This window comes from Symsagittifera roscoffensis, chromosome 1 (assembly GCF_963678635.1).
Source record: "Symsagittifera roscoffensis chromosome 1, txSymRosc1.1, whole genome shotgun sequence".
Taxonomy (NCBI): Eukaryota; Metazoa; Xenacoelomorpha; order Acoela; family Convolutidae; genus Symsagittifera; species Symsagittifera roscoffensis.
In genome coordinates this window covers 59,051,075-59,073,545 of record NC_087062.1, presented here as the reverse complement: position 1 = coordinate 59,073,545, position 22,471 = coordinate 59,051,075, and the positions used below count along the sequence as shown (strand labels likewise).

At 36.1% G+C, this 22,471-nt stretch overlaps 1 protein-coding gene across 1 annotated transcript in view; it reads left to right on the top strand.

Moving 5' to 3' along the window:
• The first annotated feature begins 9,303 nt into the window (after positions 1-9,303).
• LOC134846482 (uncharacterized) overlaps positions 9,304-22,471 on the top strand; it is a 30,475-nt gene continuing 17,307 nt past the window's right edge. The window contains exons 1-3 of the mRNA XM_063863860.1: positions 9,304-10,794; positions 11,438-11,739; positions 12,154-12,540. Coding sequence (XP_063719930.1) covers positions 10,632-10,794; positions 11,438-11,739; positions 12,154-12,540 — 852 coding nt within the window. The 5' untranslated portion in view covers positions 9,304-10,631. The remainder of the gene's footprint in view (positions 10,795-11,437; positions 11,740-12,153; positions 12,541-22,471) is intronic.

Sequence of the window (22,471 nt, the reverse complement as noted above, 5' to 3'; positions counted from 1 at the left end):
ATTACTAAGAAATTCGTTATGCAAGGTCACTAACGTGAAAATGGATGATAACCAGTTTTTACAAGCAGTTCTCCCGGCAGCCAAAGGTGGCTTGGGCGTTTCTTCCGCTCGTCTACTCGCTTTACCCGCTTTCTTAGCCTCAGCAGTAGGAGCAAAAGATGCCTTGAGCGAAATCTTTGGTTTGGAGCATGTGGATGGAACCTATGATGATGCACTTAAACGGTGATTTGAGCTTGGAAAAATTAAAATGGCTCCGGAAAATGAAATCCAAAAAAATTGGACGGAGCCAATTTTTGACAGCGAAATTGCAGACTTGATTTTACGACTCGAACCAACGGACGTAAAAAGGTTCAACGCGTTCCAAGATAGATTTGGCTCCCAATGGTTGAACGTCATCCCGTGCAAAAATTAAAGGTTAAAACTGTCGAACCAACAACTCAGAATTGCGATAGGACTTCGATTAGGATCAAAAATATGCGAACGGCATAAATGCGTGTGCGGAAAAGACGTTACCGAGTATGGTTGGCATGGTCTTTCTTGCCTCAAAAGTGCAGTAAGATTCTCTAGGCATTCAAACCTGAATGCCCTTATAAAGCAGAGTCTATCATCTACTCACATTCCGTCTGTTTTAGAACCACGACACCTCTACAAGACCGATCAGAAGCGACCAGACGGTTTGACGCTCGTTCCATGTGTTGATGGTAAGCAGCTCTTGTGGGATGTAACGGTAGTAGACTCCTTAGCTCCTTGTAGGATTAATGCCGGGTCTGTTTGTAACCCTGGTACGGCTGCCGCTGAAGCGGAAGAGCGAAAAATTGACAAGTATAAAAATCTTGTAAATGATGGATATTTTTTTCAACCGCTAGCTTTTGAAATTTAGGGCGCGGCCGGCCCCAGCACAGAAGTTTTTTTGAGCAAGCTTTGTAAGAACCTAAGCATATGCGCTGAGGAACCCAGAGCAGGCAGCGTTTTAAAACAGAGAATCTCCCTGGCAATACAGATTGCGAACGCCGCTTGCGTACTCGGAACAATAAATGACAAAATAACCTTCTATCAAGTATACTCCATCAAACTTGCAGCTCAATCATTCTGTGATTCTTGCATATCAGTTAGATACCCATATTGGTTACAAAGCATATCTTAGAATAATTCCCCTTCTTCGGCTTTTTTTTTGTTCATTTGCAAATATCATTTAGTGCTACCTTCTTGTTAGTTTATACACCATAAGTTAATCAAAGTAGGTTTAAATTCAGTGTAGTAGCTGTCAATTTTTGCTTTTTCCGGGTTGACCTACATAAACCAAGTTGCTGATCCTACAATTTCATAAACTAAGTCTATGAAAAAACACTACTCATAAAAATTTCAAACATTTAGCTAAAATAGTGTCATCGAATTATTTTCAAAGACTTTTTCTCTTGTCTTGGCATAAAAGTTGGTGTATCGAACTAAATAAACCAGAAAATTTTATTTTTCAAAAAAGTGCAAATCATACGTTTTCCATAAATGGAAATCGTATGATTTGAATTTTTTTGATGGCGACAACAATAAATTTTGTCCCAAGGGTTTATAGGTTATAAGAAATTTGAATAATTTTTAAATAGCCCCAAAAATATGCTTGTTTTTCTTTCAACCGCAAATTGAGTTTTGTACTCAAACAATCATTTCTCCGGATAAATTTTTTTAAACCGGCTAAAATTTCATATTACTTTCGTATGGCATGTTTAAGTATGCCCTGATCACTCTCTGATAATTTAAAAATTCAAATTTTAAAAATAATCATCTTTGGAAGTTTTTGCCAACATTTAAAAATTTGATACTTTCAGTATACTATTTGAGTCAGAAAACTCTTACACAACTCAGGTCGTTTCCAATGCATGGTAAATACAAGACAATTAAACTTTTTGGTGAATCTAGTTTTGAGCAAACTATGATGTTTCTCACAAAACGAAACTTTTGAGACAAAACGAAACGTTCTTAATTCCATCTCTATAACTGCGGCGGGATGAGTTTTTGCTTCCTGTGCGTTCATTTTTTCATCAACTGTTCACCCTTCTAAGGTTTAGGTTTTTGATTAAAAAAAACTATCTTCCGTCAACAAATTTCGTTTTTGGTTTGATTATAACGAGATCTATCACCTCTGATAATTGCATATCAGCTTAAATTGCATATCAGCTCATTTTGTTTGGTTTTTCTATGATTAATAAATACTATGGCCACCACATTCGGTGCTTTTGATTAAGTTTGTACATCAACTGCTCACTCAAAGTAAATTTAAACTGAGGAAGAGTAGGCCACCCTCGCTTTTCATGTTTTTCTTACACAGATATTATTGTGGCAACCTCATTCTGTGATACTTGCTCGTTTTTTTACGCAAGTAGTAACTCAAACTACGTTTAAGCTCAAGGTAGTCAATTCTTTTTTCCTTTTTTTGCCTTCCATAAATGAGTCGGGTTCTACTTGCATATCAATTGTATACTCATTTTTAACTAACAAGTTTGGCATTTTGTGTTTTCCATGAGCATATTTTTGGCCTAATTGCATTATTCTGGCGCATATACATTATTTGAGTACTCGCGTTAGGCTTAAAACAAAGCTGAAAACGAAATACTTTATTTTGATTATTTTATCGGAATGTTACTGTGGCCACATGTTTTTAGTATGGTTCTATTTTCGAGAAAACAAATTGTTGCCAGATCAATTTTGCTACTTGCATACTGGGGAGATACGCAGGTCAACTTTAAGCTCATGTCACAATAATTTTTCCAGTCCTGTTTTTTTTTCTTTAGAATCATTATTGTGGCCGTCTCCTTCTCTGCTGTTTGCTGGTTAGTTTCCACACAAAAAGTTAACACATGTAAATTTAGGGCGGCGTTGCTGGTAACTTTGGAGCGTTTGCGTTATTTGCATAGCAAGTTGGTTTGTTAAATTGGTTTAAAATCAGCGCTGAAGTTCCTCTGCATTGATTGTTTGTTTTTTAGTGTTTTTTTTGAACTGCGGTTGGATCAAACTCAATGGGATACTCAGTTTTTGTTGAAGCTTAAGTCAGTAATTTGTTTGGTTTATTTTGGTTTTTCATTGCTCTTTCACTGACACCGTCTACTTTTCTGATACTTACTGCTTAATTTCGTAATTAAAAAACAATCAAGAAAATGTTTTAAGTTTAATTATACGTTTGCTACATTTGTTGTTTATTTTCTTGAAGTAATATTATGGCCTTGTCATTTTGCGTTTTCTTTGCATATCAATTGGATTATCATTTATTCTTTTTTGCTTTAATATTATGGTTTTAAAAACTCTGCTTTCCCTTTCCTTTTTCACTTTCCACTTGCAAATAAAATGTTTTGGATCATTCGAGCTATCTACTTGCACTTTAATTGGGATGCTCAGCTTATGTTTCAGCTCATATTAGTGTGGCGGGATATTACTGTTCTTCATGCATAACAGCTGGATACTAAACTTGAGATCAGTTATTCAACTTAGAAACTCCCATTTATAGCTGCCTTTGTTATTCGTGCTCAAGATAATAGTGCGGCCACATCAGTCTGTAATACTTGAACGTCAATTTTTCACTCGTGTTGAACATGAAAAGCTTATTTGGAAAGTTCTTTTTTTCTAGTTCTTTTTTTGTTTTTTATCTGAACTAATAATCCGGTCATCTTTTTTTGTAGATCGATCATTTTCTGCATCCTGAACATCAATCGAATGCCTACTTTAGTTTCAAAATACATTTTAGAAGAATTCAAGGGCTTCTTTCTTGTTCATTCGCAAGTATTGCCGTGTCCTCGTCCTTTAGTGCTACTTGCTTGGTAGTTTGTACACATTTAGTAACTCAAAGTTAAATTTCAGTGTAGTTGGTGTCAAATTTTGTTTTATTTTGTTTTGATATTCATCTCTATACCTGCGGTGGATTGATTTTCCGCTACCAGTCCGTTAATTTGTTTATCAACATTTGACCGTTGTGAGGTTTAAAATTTTGATTAAAAACTATCTTCCGTCATTCTACCTCGTTGTTGATTTGAGCAAGATGAGATATTTCACCTCTGATAATTGCATATCAGCGGAACAGTCAGCTTAAGTTCAAATTCACAGCAAGAAAAAAGAAATAATTTTTCTATTTTAGTTTTTTTTTCCTATGATTTTTACTATGGCAACCACAATAGGTGTTTTCTCAAAAGCTTGTACATCAACTAGTTACTCCAATTACGCTTATACTGAGCGTAGTAGATGCCGTTTTTTGTTTACCACTTCCATCTATATTTATGCGTTAGTTTGATCATCATTTGTTTTTACTCTCGATAGAAAAAAGTTCACGAAATAAAACTTCGTTTTAATTTTTGTGAGTTCGTAAAAACCGTGGCTGGATCATCTGTGCTAAGTGAATATCAATGAGAAACGCACTTAGGTGCTCAGGGAAAGACCATTGTTTGGCTTTTTTTTGTTATTCATGCACAAAAACATGATGTTGCCACATCCTTTTTTGATACTTGAGGATCAACTTGCGTTATATTCAAAGAGATTTTCGAATTTTTTTTTAAATATTCAATCGGAACTATTAGTCTGGCTACATCACTTTGCGCTACTTGTGCGTTAGTTCTTCAATTTTTTTCTCTTGGTAGGTTTAAATTCATTAGAAATTCTCTTCTTCCAAACTTTTTTGTTTTTGTTTCTAAATCTAGTTTTTATCACACCATTAGTGCTAATTGTATAAAAAACATACTCAGCTTAAAAGTCTTATGCTTTTACAATTCAAATTTAAAAACTTAGTACGGCAACCTCATTCTCTGCTCTTTAGCTTCAAGGCTGTATTTTTCTGCTCCTGGGTTTTGTTTATCTTTCTAGCATTAAGCAAACCTTTAGTTTTATTCGAACTTTCACTAGCTCAACGAGATGCCCATAATAGCTGTCAAGTGCCGTCAAAAATGCAAAAACTTGTCCCTCGAAACTGCTTGCAAGAACAGATACTCAATTAAGGCTCACACCCAGACCAATTTTTTTTTCGTTTTTGTTAGTTTTTCATCTCGATAACTGCGGTGGGATGATTTTCGGCATCCAGTCCGTTAATTTGTTCATCAATATTTGACCATTGTGAGGCTTAAAGTTTTGATAAAAAACTATATTTCGTCATTTTATTTCGTTGTTGATTTGAACAAAATGAGATCTGTCACCTCTGATAATTGCACATCAGCAGGCACTCAGCTTAAGTTCAAATTCACAGCAAGAAAAAAGAATAGATTTTTCTATATTTGTTTTGTTTTTCTATGATTAATACTATTGCAACCACATTCAGTGTTTTTCTCATAGGCTTGTACATCAACTAGTTACTCAAATTACACTTATACTGAGCGTATTAGATGTCCTCTTTTGTTTTCCACTTCAATGTATATCTGTGCGTTAGTTTGATCATCATCTGTGCTGACTCTCGATAGAAAAAAAGTTCATGATGGGAAACTCAATTTAATTTTTTATATAATCGTAAAAACCGTGGCCCGATCATCTGTGCTAATTGAATATCAATGAGAAACGCACTTAGGTTCTCAGGGAAAGACCATTGTTTGGCTCTTTTTTGTTATTTATGCACAAAAACATGATGTTGTTACATCTTTTTGTGATACTTGAGGATAAATTTGCGTTATATTCAAGAGATTGTCGAAAAAAAAATTTAGCATTCAATCGGAACTATTAGTCTGGCTACATCACTTTGCGCTACTTGTGCGTTACTTCATCAACTGTTTTCTCTTGGTAGGTTTAATTTCATTAGAAATTCTCTCCTTCTAAACTTTTTTGTTCTGTTTTTAAATCTAGTTTTTTATCAGACCATTAGTGCCTATTGTGTATAAAAAGATACTCAGCTTAAAAGTCTTATGCTTTTAATAATCAAAATAAAAAATTTAGTCTGGCAACCTCGTTCTTTGCTCTTTAGTCTCAAGGTTGTATTTCTCTGCTCTTCCATTTTCATATTTTATTGAGGTCGGATTTTTTGGTGGCACTTGCATATCAACAAGTTGCTCGTTGTAGGTTCAAAACAAGTTCTAAAATAGTTTTTTTCTTGTTTTCTTGGTAAGTAAGGCTGTGGACGCAACAATCGGTGACACTTGTAGATCAACTGATTAATCACGTTAGATATTTACGGTTGTTGTTCCGACTTTCGAAGAAAGTGAGGAATATGCCCGGGGTGGTTTTTTATTCAGACCGACTTTAGATCGGTGCATATGGGCAGCGATGTTATATTGTCATCGATGCATATTTATTATTTACTACGATGCATTTGGGCGTCAATCTGGAAGTTTTGGGATTGCCAAGCGAGAATGCTTGCACAACACTATGGTGTGCGGCTGTGCTGCTGGTGTAGAACTTTGATATTTTGTTTCAATACGAGAGTTATTTATGCTAGGCGAATCATCCGAACTCATAATCATTCCAAATTGAATTGATGAAAGCTAATTGGTCTTATTAATTCCATAAACGACTCAAGTTTTAACGATTTGATCGGCCTAATGTTTGCAGTTATCAACATTTCATCGACCAACAACGAGTCGAGAACAATTATTGGCATGTCGGAACTTTCAGGGCTTTGCCCTGATACGAGCAGTCTTGTTGGATTTTCTCGTTACTATTACTGCGACCACACCAATTTTTGTTAGTTGTGCGTTTGTTACATCAAGTTGTTACTCTTGTTAGTCCTGTGGATAACTCATGGTGGATAACTCTATTAAAACAATTTTATTTCTTTTTCGCCTGGTATATAAAATGGGGCCTGATTATCTGCCCGGTTTGACCAAAATTTTTATTCATACAATTTTTATATAGAAACTTCTTGTCGTATAATTCCATGCAATTTCATCAATTTCATACGTACATAAAATTGTAAGAAACCTCTATGATAAAATTTTTCCAAATATGGAAATTGGTATACCTAGAAGATTTCCAGGCGAAATTTAAAATCCGAAAATGCCTATAAACCTGGCTGGCTGAGTGTTAAAAAATGGTCTCGAGCGACTCACATAAGGAGGTAACTCACATTTGATCAAAAACTATCTTCCGTCATTTTACCTCGTTGTTGATTTGAGCAAGATGAGATATTTCACCTCTGATAATTGCATATCAGCGGAACAGTCAGCTTAAGTTCAAATTCACAGCAAGAAAAAAGAACTAATTTTTCTATTTTAGTTTTGTTTTCCTATGATTTTTACTATGGCAACCACAATAGGTGTTTTCTCAAAAATTTGTACATCAACTAGTTACTCCAATTACGCTTATACTGAGCGTAGTAGATACCCTTTTTTGTTTACCACTTCCATCTATATCTATGCGTTAGTTTGATCATCATTTGTTTTTACTCTCGATAGAAAAAAGTTCATGAAATAAAACTTCGTTTTAATTATTGTGAGTTCGTAAGAACCGTGGCTGGATCATCTGTGCTAAGTGAATATCAATGAGAAACGCACTTAGGTACTCAGGGAAAGACCATTGTTTGGCTTTTTTTTTGTTATTCATGCACAAAAACATGATGTTGCTACATCCTTTTTTGATACTTGAGGATCAACTTGCGTTATATTCAAGAGATTGTTGAAATTTTTTTTTTAGTATTCAATCGGAACTATTAGTCTGGCTACATCACTTTGCGCTACTTGTGCGTTAATTCATCAATTTTTTTCTCTTGGTAGGTTTAATTTCATTAGAAATTCTCTCCTTCCAAACTTTTTAGTTTTTGTTTTTAAATCTAGTTTTTAGTTAACCACACCAATTTTTGTTGGTTGTGCGTTTGTTACATCAAGTTGTTTTAGTATTCAATCGGAACTATTGGTCTGGCTACATCACTTTGCGCTACTTGTGCGTTAATTCATCAATTTTTTTCTCTTGGTAGGTTTAATTTCATTAGAAATTCTCTCCTTCCAAACTTTTTTGTTTTTGTTTTTAAATCTAGTTTTTAGTTAACCACACCAATTTTTGTTGGTTGTGCGTTTGTTACATCAAGTTGTTACTCTTGTTAGTCCTGTGGATAACTCATGGTGGATAACTCTATTAAAACAGTTTTATTTCTTTTTCGCCAGGTATACAAAATGGGGCCTGATTATCTGCCCGGTTTGACCAAAATTTTTATTCATACAATTTTTATATATGAGAAACTTCTTGTCGTGTAATTCCATGCAATTTCATCAATTTCATACGTACATAAAATTGTAAGAAACCTCTATGATAAAATTTTTCCAAATATGGAAATTGGTATACCTAGAAGATTTCCAGGCGAAATTTAAAATCCGAAAGTGCCTACAAACCTGGCTGGCTGAGTGCTAAAAAATGGTCTCGAGCGACTCACATAAGGAGGTAGCCACAGAACTTTTTGTGTCCAAAAACGAAATACGTTTCACTCCTATTTTAGCTACTAGTGAACAAGCAAGAGAGACCCTGAAAACACAATATCATACATTGAAAACTGAAAACAAACAAAACATCAGACAACATCTACAAACATCAAAAAATTTTAAGCAGAAGTGCAACCTAATTATTAAGATATTTAAATAGTATTAATTATCTACTAAAACATTTAAATAATTATGAAAACGCAGAAGCGAAGCGGAGCTTAGCATCTTTTGCCATGCAACGAAAGCGTAGCCTTGGAAGCTACCAAGAAAGAAAGTGAGATGGAAATAACCAGCTCGACAAAAAATTTGAAAAACACCAACATTTTTTTTGGACAAATAACAAGTTAAAATTCAGAAGAACAGACGAGAATAGCATATACTAGCATTAAATCAGCCTTTAGTTTTTTCGAACTTTCAATAGCTCATCGAGATGCCCATAGTGGCTGTCATGTGCCGTCAAAAATGCAAAACTCGTCCTTCCAAACTGCTTGCAAGAACAGATACTCAATTTAAGTTCACGCTCAGACCAACTTTTTTTTCTCGTTTTTTGTTAGTTTTTTCATGTGCAAATTTTATTGTGACCGCTTCATTGTGTAAGTATAGGATCATTTTTTCTAAACTCAAGATATTTTCCCTTAGCAACTCTTACGTTACCTGATTATTTTGAAATACAGCCTGAAAATCCAAATCGTTTCTCGTTGCACAGAAATCGGCTTCTTTCAAGTTAGTGATAGCCGTGTTTTTTCTTGACGACAGGCGCAAAATCTTTTTAAAAAAAAATTCGGTATATTTTAGTAGCTCGACCTCTTAATATGCTTTTGCGATGATGAAGAAAGTAAGGCCTAAAAATAGTCAGACCATGTTTGCGATTTTGTATGCAGTCAGCTAGTTTGAGCCTGTAGATAGTGACGGTTTTTTGCTGTATATGGGTATACAGTACAGTTGCTTTCAGGACGCAGTTACCTTTTTCTGCTGCGTTTTGATGCAATGATTTGAAACAATTTCCCATCTTTTTTAATCTTTTTTTGTTTATGCCATAAAATCGCCTGATTTTAAGGCCTTTAGTCAGTAGGGAATGAGGCTTATATGATTTTATCTGTGCGTCACATAATCACTGTCGTGTCGGTATTGATTGTCAGCTTGGATTTACCTCCGCTCCCTCGCATTAAGCATAGACCATATCCCATGTGCACAAATAAGAAGATAACAGAAAAAATACAAACTGATAAGCAGAATTATCACTAGGCAGACAGATTTTTTTTTACATGTACGTGTAACTTCTTGACCAAAAACCCACTCAGAGAAAAAACCCTTCATACACAAGCACGAAAGCACCTAAGTTCCTTTTGAATAATTTTTACAAACCAAATTGAACCGTTACCCTATTTTTAGTAAATGTCTCAAAAACAAGATCCAATTTCTATTTTTCAGGAATATTGCGTATGTTTTTCTGTGTTTTAGTTGCTAAGTTAAATTCTTTGGCTCACTGCCAACGCACTTTTCTATCTTTTCAATCTCTCTTTCTCTTTCCTGCTTTTACCCTCACTAGTTTTTTATCTGCTGAGATTGGGCTTTGAGTTTGCGTGGGTCGCAGCTGAAGTGCTTCTTCTGTCTCCGCTTTAAGCCCGTCATAAATCCGATGTTATGTTTCCGTCTTTTCCATATATTACCACGCCAAATTATTTCCTCATTTGGATGACATTTAGCTTTTTTCCTTATCTCGCTCGGTAAAAGGAAAGGTAAAGTGTACGTTCATTTGAGCAGGGAAATTGAACCCTTAGTAGAGGAAACAGTCTTTTTCCCTTATCGAAAAGCGATACTTAATCCATGTCCAATCAGAGGAGGCTAATCAAACATGCTCTAGAACTGTGCGTGCGTCTTATTGTACCATACAATTTTCAATTCACTGTCTCACCATCTTATACCAATCTCTTCTTCTGCTGTTGATTGAACAGATTTTTGACGTCACACTTCTGCTATGCCGAGTACAAAACGGTTTAATTTAATCCATTTTCAGCTCCAAGCCATTCTCTGAAAATTGCTATTTTTCCGCCCCACAACCACAGCCTCGCAAAAGGTTGTTTATTTCATTAAGTTTTACATTTTAAAATTTTGTTTACTGTGGGTAAAGTAACAGTCCTGAACAATAACGAGATTCGGCTCCATTCTGTCAGCTAGCTTTGAAGATGTCACATAAATAAAAATAGAAACCGTGCTCTGCTTGAGTTCAATGTACTAGCGGGTCTTATCTGGCACCGAAATTCAGCAATGGGAGCTCTCAACTTTCTGGACTCTGGGTTCAAATTGTTGGGCCATGACTTGTCAACATTGTTCATACATTTCTCTCTGGGATTTGTGGTGGCTCTGGCGTTCGTTTTGGTCGTGGTGTACAACCGTAACCGGCTACATGATGTTCTCATCAATAATCGAGGTAGGGTTTTAGGCGCTTTGCACTCTAAATTATAATATATTGGGACCGAAGGCACCTTTGCAATTTTCTTAGGTTTGGTTAGAAATGGTTGTCGTAAATTAGTACGAAAGTGGTAAGTTTTGGAAAATGTGGCAACCAGAAATGAGAAGAGGGTGGGGTGGGTAATCATCCAGTACGTTACTCATTTTGGGCTATTTTAGCCGGGAATTTTTGGGATTTCTTGATATTCAGTTAGCTGAAAAATAGTGACTCACTTTCAGGTAACCAGCAGCAGAATATGTTAGCTTAATTAAAATTGATTTTCGAAGTGAGGTTATGTTATAAATGAATCAGGCTTTATCTACTAAAAATTTTACCACACACATTTTTTTCGACGAAAAGGGGTCGTTTTTTGAAAAGTTTTCCAGGCAACTTTTTTGAAAAGTTTTCCATTCCAAGCTTTCGAAAAAAAATAGCTGACCTTAACAAAATTGCCTGGAAAATGAAGGTGCTATTGAACAATATATGATAGTGATCTCATGGATAGAAAGAGTTCACCAACAGATCTGAATGAAGAAGTGGTTGTCCAATGCCGACTCCTCTATAAACACAGTAGTTATGTAATACTTGATAACGAAAAAAAAATGACAATCTGTTGATTTAGTTAAGCAAGGAAAGAGCTGGATAAAACACATGCGGAGACTCAGCGGCTTCGACAAATCAGACAGCGGAGAGACAACAAAGACGTGTGAGGACGAATCATCCGATTCAGCTGACACAGAAGACGACTGCGACTCGGGCCCCGAAGTGAGAGAGTTCAACAGACAGGAAGAGGATGACCTTTCGGATTATGACGTCATATCTACTTCGGCCATGAGCAAGATGAGCAGGAGTAGCAGCACTGACACAGCTACAGGAGCCGACGAGGAGAACATCAAAGGATCCTTGAGTGGTCAAGATGCATTGGTAAACAACATATAAATCACTGTATCAAAGAATATTAATGATCATGTCCTATTTCGAATTTCAAAAGTTTCGATTCTCAAAAACTTTATCGAACTAAATAATCTTTCTTTATAACCAAATAACCTTTATAAATACCGTATTTTTGAAAAAAAAAATAACAGGCCAAAAATGCGGTTTTGATTGGAAATTGTTAAGGCCGTTCGTCCAAAAACGGATGTCGTAAAATAGTCAAAAAAAGGGGATCCTGTGGGCGGTGAATGGATTGAAATCCTCGAGAGGGGTGTCCCCCTAAATCCCCCTTTGACCTTATCTCCGTGGGAAGGGTGGATAACAACGGTATACCTAACGAAGAGCATAATTTGGGATAACTATTGTGAGGAGGCTGTTCATAGAATACTTTGTTTGATCATTTAGAAAAGTCGAAAACGGACTAGAGTTGACGGGTCTGAACGACCTCTGAGCAGAATTCACGTGCGATTGAAGTCTGAGATGAAGCACAACAGACTCGAGGAAGACACGATGACTGAAGGAGATGACAGTGATTCGGAAAAGATATTGGCTGTGGAGCTTGTCAGATCGGAGAGACGCTGTGGTCGGTTCAGAGTGAACCCAGTGCTCAGATGGTATGCCAAGGTGTCAGTAACTGTCACTTCCTCTTCATCTCATCTCACAGCGTCGTCAGGACGGGAAGGACGAGAAGATGGCTGCCTGAATTGTGCAGAGAGACAGGAAGTGTTCGACTGGCCGCTGGAGGAGTATAAAAATGCACAGATCTTCACTTTCACTAGCACTCACTACCAGGTATTCAAACACTCTTTCGTTACAACAGAAACAATTGAAAATGTGGAAAGCAGTAACTTTTTCTAGAATCAGTTTTTTCTAGCATCAATTTTCTTTGGCATCGATTGCTTCTTGCATTAAGTTCTTCTATCGTCAATTTCTTCTATCATCTAGCAAGGTCTAGCAATTACTTTTTCTTTTAAGGAGGGTTTTTCAGAAACAGTTATCTCTATCAACAGTTTCTTCTAGCATTGGTTTACTCTATCGTCAATTGTCCGTATGCATTATTTTCTCCTAGAAACATTTTCTTCTGTCGTGGGTTTTTCTAGCATCAGCTTCGCTTAGCATTAATTTGTTTCTAACAGTAGCTTGTTTTAGCATCGCGTTTCGTCTAGCATCAATTCCTCTAGCTTAAGCTAGTTGTATCATCAGTTTTTCTATCACCAGTTTTCAGCACCATTTTTTTCCTGCACGGGCTTTGTCAAGCAGTACTAAAATCAATTTTCTCTAGTATCCATTTAATCTCGCATCCTCTCCCAACTTGGTTTTTCTCTAGATTCAGTATTTTCTATCAATAGCTTTTTCTATGATTGATATCTGTTATTATCATTTTTTCCAACATCACGTTTTTCTTGCATTAGTTTTTTTTTCTAAAATCAGTTTCTTCTAGCATTAGTTTCTACTATCACTAGTTTTTATACCATCAGTTTCATTTAGCATTTGTTGCTTCTAGCATTAGTTTCTTCTAAAAAATGTTTTTTTCTCGCGTCATTTTAATCTAGAATCAGTTTCTTCCAGCATCAGTTGTGTCTAGCTTCAGCTTTAACTGGCGCCAGGCTCCTCCTGGCGTCTTCTACCTTCCTATTCCCTTTGATCAGTTTTTCTACCATCAGTTTCTTTGATCCTTAGTTTCTTCTACAAGTAGTTTCTTCTATCCTAGATTTTTTCGCGCATCTTTTTTTTAATTTCTACTATCATCAATTTTTTCACCCTGATTCTCGTCTAGCATCCGTATGTCCTCGCGCATCAATTTTTTCTAGCTTCAGCTTTTTATATTTTGCTTCTTCTGATTTTTTTTATCAGTTCATTCAGTGTGATTTTTTCTTGCAGTAGTTTTTTTTTCTAGTAGTAGCTTCTTCTAGCATGAGTTTCCTCTTCTTTCAAAACTGTATTGTTTTAGCTTTTTTCTTGCATCATCTCCTTCCAGCGTCTGCGTTAGTTTTTTCTATTATCAGTTTCTTCTATAAACCTTATAGCATCAGTTTGTTTCAGCATCAGTTTCTTCGTCCATCAGTAGTTTCTTCTAGCATGAGATTTCTCTTGCGTCTGTTTTTAGCATGTTTTTTAGCATTAGTTTCCCTAGAGTAGTATGCATATAGTGCGTTAGGATCGGGGGGGGGGGGGTTGTCATACATGGATGACCATTAGGTATAAATCATAATGGTCACCATGTATTAAATGATCAGCAATGGTCACCATGTAATAATCCTAATTGTCACCATGTATAATTTTATACCTAATGGTCACTATGTAATAATCCTAATTGTCACTATGTATAAATTTATACCTAATAGTCCTCATGTAAAATTTCGGTATATTATTCAGTATTCCCACTGAACGTTGTGGAAACGGGAATGGAATTAAGTTTTGATCGGTGCATGTTTTCCCTTCTAAAGTTTGGGGGTATTGGTTTGCTTACATGTAAAATGACGTTATATACCTATTATATGCGATCAAATTATATGGTATATAGGCAAGCACAAGATTTTGGCAGCGTAGCTTAACTGTTGGCTGCGGTGAACGATTTCCTTCAAAAATGCATGTTTTATTGCTGAATCTCGAAGAAAGGAAAATTCGTCAAGTGCGGCGGCCGCCACCTCTATTTAGGCGCAAATTAATAATCAATTTGACCAAAATAAGAATGAAAAATTTCGTTCAGCCAATTGAAGGTAAAAACAAAGAAAAATTATGGAACACTGAAAACTCTAAAATGATGAAATTGGCTTGAAAATTTTGACATTTCCATTTTCCGTGTCTACAGGAGACTGAAAAATAAACGTCTGAAATCTATGACAAAATATTTGATTTTATAGAAAGGTTGAAAGAGCTAAAAGGTTGAAGTGGCTAAAGATCTTGAAAAACGAGAACACTGATGAAAGCCAAAAAGGCCCATTAATTTTGCTGCAACCATTTCTAAGACATGTACCTAACTTGTTACTATAAAATTGAAGTGGAACAAATTTTCTTGGGGTCCGAGTAGAGGAAAACGCATGGCGCTCGACTCTCAGCCGAAAGGCGGCGTTTCGAAACCCGTCCGGAAATTGTACTGAAAGGAGGCAACAGTAGCTGGTATGGTGATATCCCCCCATAGATCGATTTTGCACTTTTTTTCTCACTTTGATAAAAAGCTTAACTTCTCGAATTACTGCTATTCAGTTAACAATTGGGTAAAATTTCAATTACTAAAAGAATGAATTGTTCAAAATTGAATTGTAAAATGTATATATCAACAATATTAAATGGTTAGTTAATGGGTAAGCATGTGAGTTAGGAAACGTTTCAAAACATGATCAGTTATGTAAACAAAATCAGAAGCATCACCATTAAAGTTTTTATCAAAAATCAAATGTGCAATATAAATACAAAAAGAACCGCACATGGTAGAGTTTGAGTCTTGCATGGGAAAGTTTGTCATCAATTCAGTCACTTGATGAAAATTCTCGTTCAATCGTTTATACAGATTGGTGTACTGCCAGAGAGGAAGACCGAGAGGATCAGCGAAGTATAAAACATTTCTTCTGTTGCATATCACAATCCAATGTGTCCCCGGAGAATCTGATTTTGAAGTGTTCACAATCATAAAGATGTTGTTTGGGATGTGAGGTGGAAAATTGTCGGCTGCAAATACTCCAAAAAACTTATATTTCAGATGTTTACAATTCTGAATGAGGTCCTGCAACTGGATTTCATCCATTTTCAGACTGTCGAAATGGGAAGGACGTTCTTTGTAACTTTGCGGTCGGAGGTAATAAATACATTGGATGAGCGTATACCCCAAACAAAAATTTCCAGGTTTGCTGTCAAAGCGTTTGAGAATTGAAGATCGAGTGAAACTGAGCAGTTAGTAAGTTCTGGATGCAAGAAGTCATGAGCTGCCTGCTGTGTGCTAGTGAGATCAAAACACATAATAAAGTGCTGTTGGTAGTTATCCAGAGTGATTCCCAGCCCGCAGTGCAACAAACCCAGCGCTGATAGTGTGTTGAAGAAGAGACGTTTATGATCTTGTGTACTGATTGGTGTACTTGCTATTGGTAAACCATTTCGTCTCAAAGTAACTTGCTCCAGTCCAAATTTTTGATAATGAAAAGGATTCGTTCGGTTTGTTCCTAGAAATGCATTATTTGTGTTCAATGCTATGATAATTTGTCTCACCGGTTCACGAGCAAAAATATCTTCCTGTTGCCAGCTGCGCTGACCAGCTATTGCAAGAAATGTTTTTGTAATTTCTTCTTGATATGGGTAGTTCGCAGGAGTTTTGAGCAAAGTTGATTCAATGGCAGAGAGCACATGGTCGGTCACAGTCATTTTTCTAACATATAGGTTCGCTTCGAGTATTTGCAGCTTGTAATGCTTGGCAGCATCTTCCGATATAATGAGAAAGTCTTCATGAGAACGTCTGTAGGAAAGTCTGAGGGTAACACCGCTCAACAAATGCTTGTCACATGTGAAAAAATCAACTCCAGCGGGTCCTTAGAACCAAATTTCCCTCGATTCACGGACCAGTTCTCGTTGAGATGTGAAATCAGCTGCATCTATTGCAGCGGGATTGTTTTCAAAACGATATCCCTGACACTTAAGCCATGAGTCCTTGGCTCCTTTGCTGTTAGAAAATTCTGTTCCAATAAAGCTTTTATGCGCAAAATTACTATTGGCATTTGAGATTTTGAGTCCATTAGCAGAGAGGGTACAGTCAGAGAAAAGGGAATACAGGGAGTTGTTTACGAGGAACGGTGAATCAGACACAGTAGGATCAGTGTTGTCGTATCGCAGATCAGCTCCACTTGATTGCGTTACTTTGCATCGTATTTCCAAATAAATTTTTTGCAGGTCAACAAAATTATTACGGTCACCGGTGATTTCAAATTCAAGCATTGGTCCATTAGGTGAATAGACAGGTCCAATTTTTTGATCAAAAGCGTTTTCAAAAGTAATCAAAAGAGGTTGTTTTTCAAACAAATCCAGAGAGCTATGGGTAGCTTCATTGGGTAACAAATTAGCGATCATTTTTTATGTTTGAGAAAAAATCTGCTCTACTTCTCACTGGTCTGGTTTTTCTTCGAATGGTTGTTTTTCTTTTTTGAGCCCCTACTGACCTTCTTCTTCGTAATCCATTCATTGGTGTCTTTCGACGACGTCGTCTACCACCACCGAGTTGTTTTCTTGCAGTTTTTGTGACAGTGTTTTTCAAGGCTTGTTTAGGAGACTTCTTTTTCATAGCGACATCAATTAGTTCTGGCGCTGCACTCATCAAAAGTTCTCTGCCCAGTTTTTTCGCAGCCGGTAGAATAACCCGTCGTGCAAACGGTATAGCAACACGACCAATACCAGCAGCCAAAGCGCCAAATCCACTGCCGCGTTGTCGGTAGTGTCCAGAGAAATGAGGAAGTGAAGCTTGCTTTGCATAATATTGTTCCATTGGTTTTCAATCAAAGCGCTTGAATTTTAGAGTCAACACAACTTTACCAGTTCCTGCAAAGGGCACTAGTCTTCCAGTTTCTGTGCGCAACTGTACCGATATTGATTGTACAGATGAAGTGAATAATTTTTTGTAGTCTAAATTAGTGAAGTTTTTTCGATGATTAGGTTCAATGCTGCAGGCACTACCGTTTTTGATGCGTCTATTTGAATCAATGACGCGTAACAATGGGGCCTTTGCATCACCAACAGTTTGGTATTGAATAATGTCAATATAGACAAAAATTAGACTTGTCCCACTTGATAAGTCATATGGGAAATGAGATTCGTACAGTTCGTTTCCCTCATAAGATGCATCGAAGGAGGGTATCATTTTGTAACCAATGTGATATTCACCGTTCTCATCAAGTTTTGCATTGTAGCCTAACAGACTGGGTATTTGGGGACTTGGGAATGAGATTCCTTCATTTGCGTTCATCCAAATGCTCATGCTATTCGTGATTTCTTGAGGACTCGCATCAAAATGAATTTTGTCTTTGAGTTTTGTTTTTATCTCATTAATCAATTGTTCTATAAAAGTGTACTCTCCTGATTTGATAAAAACTTTTTCGCCATAGTAGGGTCTGGAAATTGTATTCCGATTGCCAGCGTTGGATTTACTGGCTACTACTTCGGATGCTCTGAAGTACGTAAATTCCTCATCAGTAACATTGTTTAATTTTGTGGGGAAAATTATTTCTGAGAGAGCAACTCTCCAATCTCCGTCTAAAGCTATTTCTTCTTTACAAAAATTTCTAAAACTGGCCAAAGTGTTGTCTGGGAAATAATCCATTGATGCTGTTGAAATCAAATGTACAGTAAACTCATCACTGCCCATTTTCGTTATAATCAGCTTTGTTTCCAATAAAACTAAGTTCTTTTTCATAAAATTTTCCGCTGATTTCTTCCTTTTCCGCATCAATGAGACTGTATGTTGGAGGGTTTACAGTAGGAATGGCAACTATTTCAAAAACTTCGTCTGTAAAAATCTGCTTGTAACCTTTTCTAAAAGGCAAGTCAGTCTTCGCTATTCGCACATAGTCACCAACATAAAATTTTGGTTTCTGTACCAACTTCGATGAACTGTTTGCAATTAATGAAACTAAAGCAGGTACATGTTTTCTTGTGACCTTGTTTGGAGCCAATTTTGTTACTCTATTAACGCGTGAGTTAATCGTTTGAACAAAACTTTGTAATTTTTCAATATAACTGTAAGTCCATTCAAACTCCAAGTATTTGTAGATAATACTTTTCAGCGATCGAATGTTTCTTTCGGCAAACGCTGATTTTTTTTCACTGTGAGTATTGTATTTGATGATTTCTCGTTTAGTACATAACTTTTCGAACTCTCCTTTAAACTCGGTGCCTTTGTCACCCAAACTTTTTTTGGCTGTTTTGTTTTGATCATTTTTTTGAACGCTTCACTTGTTTCTTTAGCATATTTGGTCTTCAGGGGTTCCACTCGTAAGTAGCGAGAGAGACAATCGACAGCAACTAATAAATATCGTACCCCTCGGTTATATTTAGCCAATTTATCAACATAAGCCAAGTCAAGAGACCAAATTTCGTTGATATCGTTAACAATCACTTTTAGCCGAGGATATGTTTTACGAAACAATCCATACTTTGTATGTGATGATTGAGATCTCAGAAAATTTCTAACTTTTTTTGGTGAGAGTTGACTAGCATTTGTTAAATTTTTAACGCTACCAAATGCAGCTGGACCTTTCGTGTAGAGTAATTTGAGTTTCTTTTCTTCACTGATAGTAGGATTTCCATACTTTTGTTGACGTCGTCGCAAACGATTCTTTACTGCTTTCATAGTTTTTATCATCGTCGTCGTTGGTGTTGGGGAAAAATTCTTTTTTCTGGGTTTTTCTTTTGTCAGATTGCTTGGTTCTGGGTTTGAGAGTTGTCGATCGAGTCTTCGAAGAGGAGGGTTTTGATCTCTTCGAGTCCTCAGTTGTCGGGTTGTCGTCGGAGACGAAGGAGGAAGAAGTTGAGAAGGGCTTAGCTGCTTCGCTCTTAAGCGAGCGGAGAATCTGTTTGGCATAAGTGTTGGACACTAAGCTAGGATCAAGATTCAGTTCTTTCAAAATTTGTGGATAAAAAACACCCTCAAGTTTTTTTGTGTTTTGCTGTGTATCGTACAAAAAAGATTCAATTTTAACGAGTGTTGGTTTTCCTTGAATTAAAACATATCCGTCAACGTCTAAAGTCAAGGATTCAACTTTGAACAACTGCTTTAGCACGATGTTTGCCCTTTCCAATTTATTAGCTTCCAATAGCTCTTGAATGGATTCCATAACCTTTCGAAACACTTCAGCGGTTTTTCCATTACTTTTTTCATCATTTTTTTCTGTTCTCTTTGAGCTTGTCTGCTGCAGTGAATTGTTTGATTCAAAATTTTTTTCTGCTTCATCATCACCATCATCACTGAAATTAGTATGTGCAGATAAATTTCTTTTTCGGTGCAGATTTGGTACTACATTATTAGAGGTTAAAGGAATAGGAGATGTTGGGTTTAATGGTGGTGGAGAGTCACGGCTGATATTTCGTTCTCGAAATCGTTGTATGTAATTGAGTTGAGATGATTTGTCGTTAATTAATGGATTATAAAGGATTTGAGATTGTGGTGCAGTTTTTTTATCTGGAGCATATGTTTTTCGAGGAATGAGGATGAATTCTTCAGCATACATGCCTGAGGTTCTAGTTTTTTAGGTAAATGTAACACGATTCTCCGATTGATTTAACCAGTGAAATATTGTTTGCCAAAACTTTTCGTTTTTCTCGGATACTAAACTTAGGGTCAACAATTTTTCCAAATGGTATTTTCTTACTCTCGATGAAACTTTTGTTAGCTGGAACATGTCCCAGAAAAACATTCACAAAACAATCGCAAAGAAATCTAATGAAATTTGAATCAGCTCCTGTCAAAATTGATCTACAATGGCGCCTATTGAGCATTTGCTTCAATATACATAATTCTTTCCCTTTCATTTTCAAGAGATGTGATAACTGCTTTTGAGGATGGTAAATAGAAAATGGTTGGTGATGGTGGAACTTTGTTTGACGAATAACGAAGACATTCTGAAGTTTTGGGATCCAAGTCTATCAACAGATGACCGAAATCTTCTTTCGTTGCCAACTGATACGCATGGCGGAGGAATTTTGCATTATTCAACTGTCTGCCTAGATAATCAATTTGTTGAATGTCTCGAGGTAATTTGAACAAAATTAAGTGAGTTGTATTCAAATCTATTGTACGTGATTGCTTACTTTGCTGAAATAAATTGTGCTTGACATAAATAACATGAACATTTTTATGTCGGCCTGCTGTAGCTAATTTAACAAAATCTTTTTCATTAAAAATTTCTTCACAGGTATCATCAAAGACAATCATACAATCCCGTAAGTTATTAACAATTTCAAAGCTGGACAATTTTTTAAATTCGATATCAAATTTGTTGTGAGAAACAAAGGAACGGTATTTGGGTTGATCGTGAAGATAAAAATAAAATATCTTGTTATATGATGGATAGAATGTACCTTTGAGAAACATTTGAAAAATTAAATCAGTTTTGCCAGATCCCGAGGAAACTGAAACGGACATAAACAGACGATCTTTTGTTGAAATGATCTTATTCATTATTATAACTTGGGATTGGGTAACATGTAACCAACTGTACTGGATAGTATTGAAAGCCAAATGGCAGTCTCATCACAACTAAGGTTGTAAAAAGACAATTTTGAAATAGATAAAGAGAGCAAAATGAAAATGAAACAGACTTGCGTGAAAAAGACAACTTCTGCAGACGGAAGAGAAACAGAATTACAAAATTTCCAAGATCTGTTTTCGTGAGATAAAGACTTTTCGGCAACACCAATGTCTACAAAGTCGCAATCATTGTTCTCGACAGTGGTGGTTTCTTCAATTTCCATGTTTACTGGAAGACTTTTTTTGCTTATTTGTATCAAAGTTGATAGTTACAACTGCATACCAATCGCCTTTTTTTCTCTCTGATCTATTGCCGTTTGGTTTGTATTTTATTATATATCTTGCTATGTTTTTGTCTGTCAGAAGTATCCGAACAATTTTTTCTACGTTTCCGGTACTGATTTCGTCTAATAACTCTTTTGGTAAATTCTCACCTGTTAAACTCACATTTTGTGTGTTTTCTTTTGGCAAAAATATTTTTTTGAAATTTTGAATTTTCAAACACGACATGTTAGCAACTAGTAATCACACAAGATCAAAAGAAAATGAAAACAATCAATAATTATATTTATTATGATTCACAAAACTTGGCATATATTTGTGATTCGTCATTTCGGTTCAACAGGCAAATCAACTCCTCGTTCAATGAAGAAAAACTCATATTTTGTGAATTTGTCATGGTTACAATTAGATTTGAACTTTACAACAAAATGAGCAGCAACTCTGATAGTGGCTTGAACTAAATGTATTTCCTCAACGTTATCAGTTTTGACTAGTTCTTTCAGTTCAGCTGGAAGCTGATGGTCATGCAAATGGATTTGTCTTCTCTCTCCCAGCTGAGGTTGCAGCCCTTCCAGGTTGAGATTGAACAACGGAATTGACTGGCGAAATTCCTGGAGTCTGGACATTGTACAGGTGAAAGTAGTCAAGAACTGTAAAAAATTTCCGTAAATTGTCGATTTCGATATCGTTCAGTGTAATTTGTTCAAGTTTTTGCAGGAGAGGTTTTCCTCGACAATCTAATATGCCTGTCCGCGTAAGAGTAACTTTAATTCTTGGTGTTAAATTGTTTTCAGGACTCTGATTAGTCATTGAAGCGTAAACCACCAATTTGGAGATAAGGTTGTTTGCATCATTGGACAGTTCATTTTGTAACCAATCGAAAAAACTTTGGATTTTCTACGGGTACAATGCTTTAATAATTGATGTGAGGGAAGTAAATGAGAATGTCGTTTGCAAATATGTTTTTCTTGACCCGATAACTGTTCAATCTTTGGGCAGCCAAAATCTTCCAAATTTGTCACGGGTAATTTCAAGTATTCAGCTAATAAAACAGATTTTTGTGTACTTTTAGCAAAAAAATGGGAATTTGGGTTCCTCAAACGAATGCTGTCAAAAATTTGATCCAAGTATGAATAAGGGTATTCACCTTCGTCCCAAAGAAGCCCGTGTAGAAATTTAGATACCCAATTGTACGCTTTTTTCTCTTCTTTTGATAAA